This window comes from Anopheles arabiensis, chromosome 2, assembly GCF_016920715.1.
Source record: "Anopheles arabiensis isolate DONGOLA chromosome 2, AaraD3, whole genome shotgun sequence".
NCBI lineage: Eukaryota > Metazoa > Arthropoda > Insecta > Diptera > Culicidae > Anopheles > Anopheles arabiensis.
The window spans coordinates 98,316,172-98,318,295 of NC_053517.1; the positions used below are offsets into that span (position 1 = coordinate 98,316,172).

At 46.5% G+C, this 2,124-nt stretch overlaps 1 protein-coding gene across 3 annotated transcripts; it reads left to right on the forward strand.

Annotated features, from left to right (window-relative positions):
• Positions 1 to 342: 342 nt before the first annotated feature.
• On the forward strand, positions 343 to 1,699 carry LOC120894012. 3 transcript variants are annotated; one of them, XM_040296329.1, is made up of 2 exons: positions 343 to 466; positions 647 to 1,699. In XM_040296329.1, the coding sequence occupies exon 2, from the start codon at positions 674 to 676 to the stop codon at positions 1,538 to 1,540; it is 867 nt and encodes a 288-aa protein (XP_040152263.1). In that variant the 5' UTR covers positions 343 to 466; positions 647 to 673; the 3' UTR covers positions 1,541 to 1,699. The 3 variants fall into 3 exon arrangements, with proteins under 3 accessions (XP_040152263.1, XP_040152265.1, XP_040152266.1); XM_040296331.1 differs by having other exon boundaries at positions 352 to 466; positions 644 to 1,699; XM_040296332.1 differs by lacking the exon at positions 343 to 466 and adding an exon at positions 487 to 566 and having other exon boundaries at positions 644 to 1,699.
• Positions 1,700 to 2,124: the final 425 nt, after the last annotated feature.

The window sequence follows — 2,124 nt, forward strand, 5'->3', positions numbered from 1 at the left end:
CAAACCAAGAAACTTAAAGCAACTTTTCGGCTAAGCGACTTTACATTTATTTGTTTCATTTCGGCAACGCACTTGAGCTTAAGCGTCGCTATGGTGACAGAGTCTTATCGGCACTCTGTCCTGATGGGGAAGCTTTCAAGAGTTTGTGCCGGTGTGCGTGCTCTGCCGTTTTGCAAAACAGCTAGGTGTGAACCGTTTGGAGTGAACGGTGCCAGGAGGTGAGCACTTTGCAAAACCACTTCTCTGACCGCTGAATGATTGGTGCTGAGCTGCCGGTCACAAGCAAACCGGCACCCAAGTGGTGTCGGGAGCGTACGGTGTCAGTCGAGTGACACTGGAGAGATATCTTAATAGTTTTGCAGATAAAGATTCTCAAGTGGGTAGAGCACCCCGGGGCGACCATGTTGTCAGTGTGCACAGGTTGGTTAGTTTTCAATCTACTTCGCAGTGAGTCGTTTCTTGTCAGGTATGTGTGTGTGTAATACAGTGTAAAGTTGTTTGTTGTTTGGATCGTTGTTACTGGATATAAGTAAACATCGGAAAGCTCTCTTTATCAACAATTGACAGTTGTTTGCTAGACCGACAAGTTTTAGTTGACAGAGCATAGGCAAACCATTATACCATTTTTATGTTTGATTTGTAGCAGATTGATCGTGTGACGTCAGACTCCACAATGGCATCCATTTGCTCGTACTGCGGTTACCCTATCATTGCAGAAACTGTTTATAACACATGTAGCTGCTGTGACAAACTATTTCACATCCAATGCACCCAGCTTCCCGCTACACTCGCCAACGAAGTAAGACGGCGTATCGATTTACATTGGAGTTGCAGTCGATGCACTACTGTCTTAAATATGCCTCACAGTATGCCACTTACGGCGGCTTTACGTGCGGTACAGCCTCAAACAGAAGCATCGCAGCGCATACACTCCTCAGTAAACAACTCTCAGCTGTCGCAGAAACGGCATACCACCGTCACCGCTACCAGCGCACCGTCCTTCCCTCGCACCATCATCGGTACCAACTTAAACTGCACGGCACTGCCTGTTGCTCACAAATCATGCCCACCGGCTTCATCCCGTGCATGGCTTCATCTGTCCGGATTGGATAATAGCGTTACTAGCGAGCACGTTACTTCCGCCGTTGCGTCGCTGCTGGGGAGCGACGATATAATTGTCTTCAGTTTGCTGCGAAAAGGTGACGATGCCGCTACCGTACGTTCGCTCTCGTTTAAAGTAGGCATCCCGGGTACGCTGCGGGCTAAAGCTTTCCTACCCAACACTTGGCCACTGGGATTGCAAGTGAGGGAGTTTGTGTGCGGCAGTGCTTCAAGCATTACGCTGCCACCTTCCAGTGGCATGGATGAGCCGGGGCTCAAACAGCAGTGCCAATCACAACCTGTCGCAGCACGCGCCGTTCGTATGCCGCGTACGGCGAGGCGCAAAGAAGCTCCGCGAGAGATAGCTGCTAATCAGCCAACGTTGGAGCGATTCTTTCTTACACAGGCGCGGCACGACGCAGTCAATGATAAGGATTAGGTAGAGGCTTGGGACTTGGTTTTGAATTGAGTGGTTCTTTGAAAAGCGTTGAGATCTTGCAAGAGAAAATACATATGTTTTATTTGTTTTTACTTCTTAATTATCTTCCCTGTTATTTTATGAATAAAATGTAGTTAACATCGCACTTTATGCACTTTAGTTTTGAGATGTTAGTTAGTTGATGTTTTTTGTATTAGGTTTGGTAATTTATATTTTTTGGTTTATTCAGAACGCTTCTTCAAAATGATTTTATTGAAATTCATGCCAAAGAGTGTGAAAGTATTGTAGTTATAACTAAAAAAAATTGGTATTGATTAAAACTACTTGGGTCCAGCGATACAGTCGTCAACTCCTGACACGACCTGACAGCACATCCGTCATGACTCCGGTCCGGGAAGTCCAGTAAGGGCTCCTTCATTTGTAGGACTGACTTGCGTGCTCTGGATACACCAATCATTCACAGAGAGCCTAGCCCATCAGTGGCATAGACCCGTAAGACCAACATCTGTTGGTGCGCCACAGAAGAACAAGAAGAAACTGACTTTGATTTCTGTGCAGTACTTTCGCATCTGTATCATAAGCCC

Bases quoted from the DNA above. Each gene is read 5' to 3' on its own strand.
- LOC120894012 (XM_040296329.1), top strand. From the start codon at position 674: ATGGCATCCATTTGCTCGTACTGCGGTTACCCTATCATTGCAGAAACT.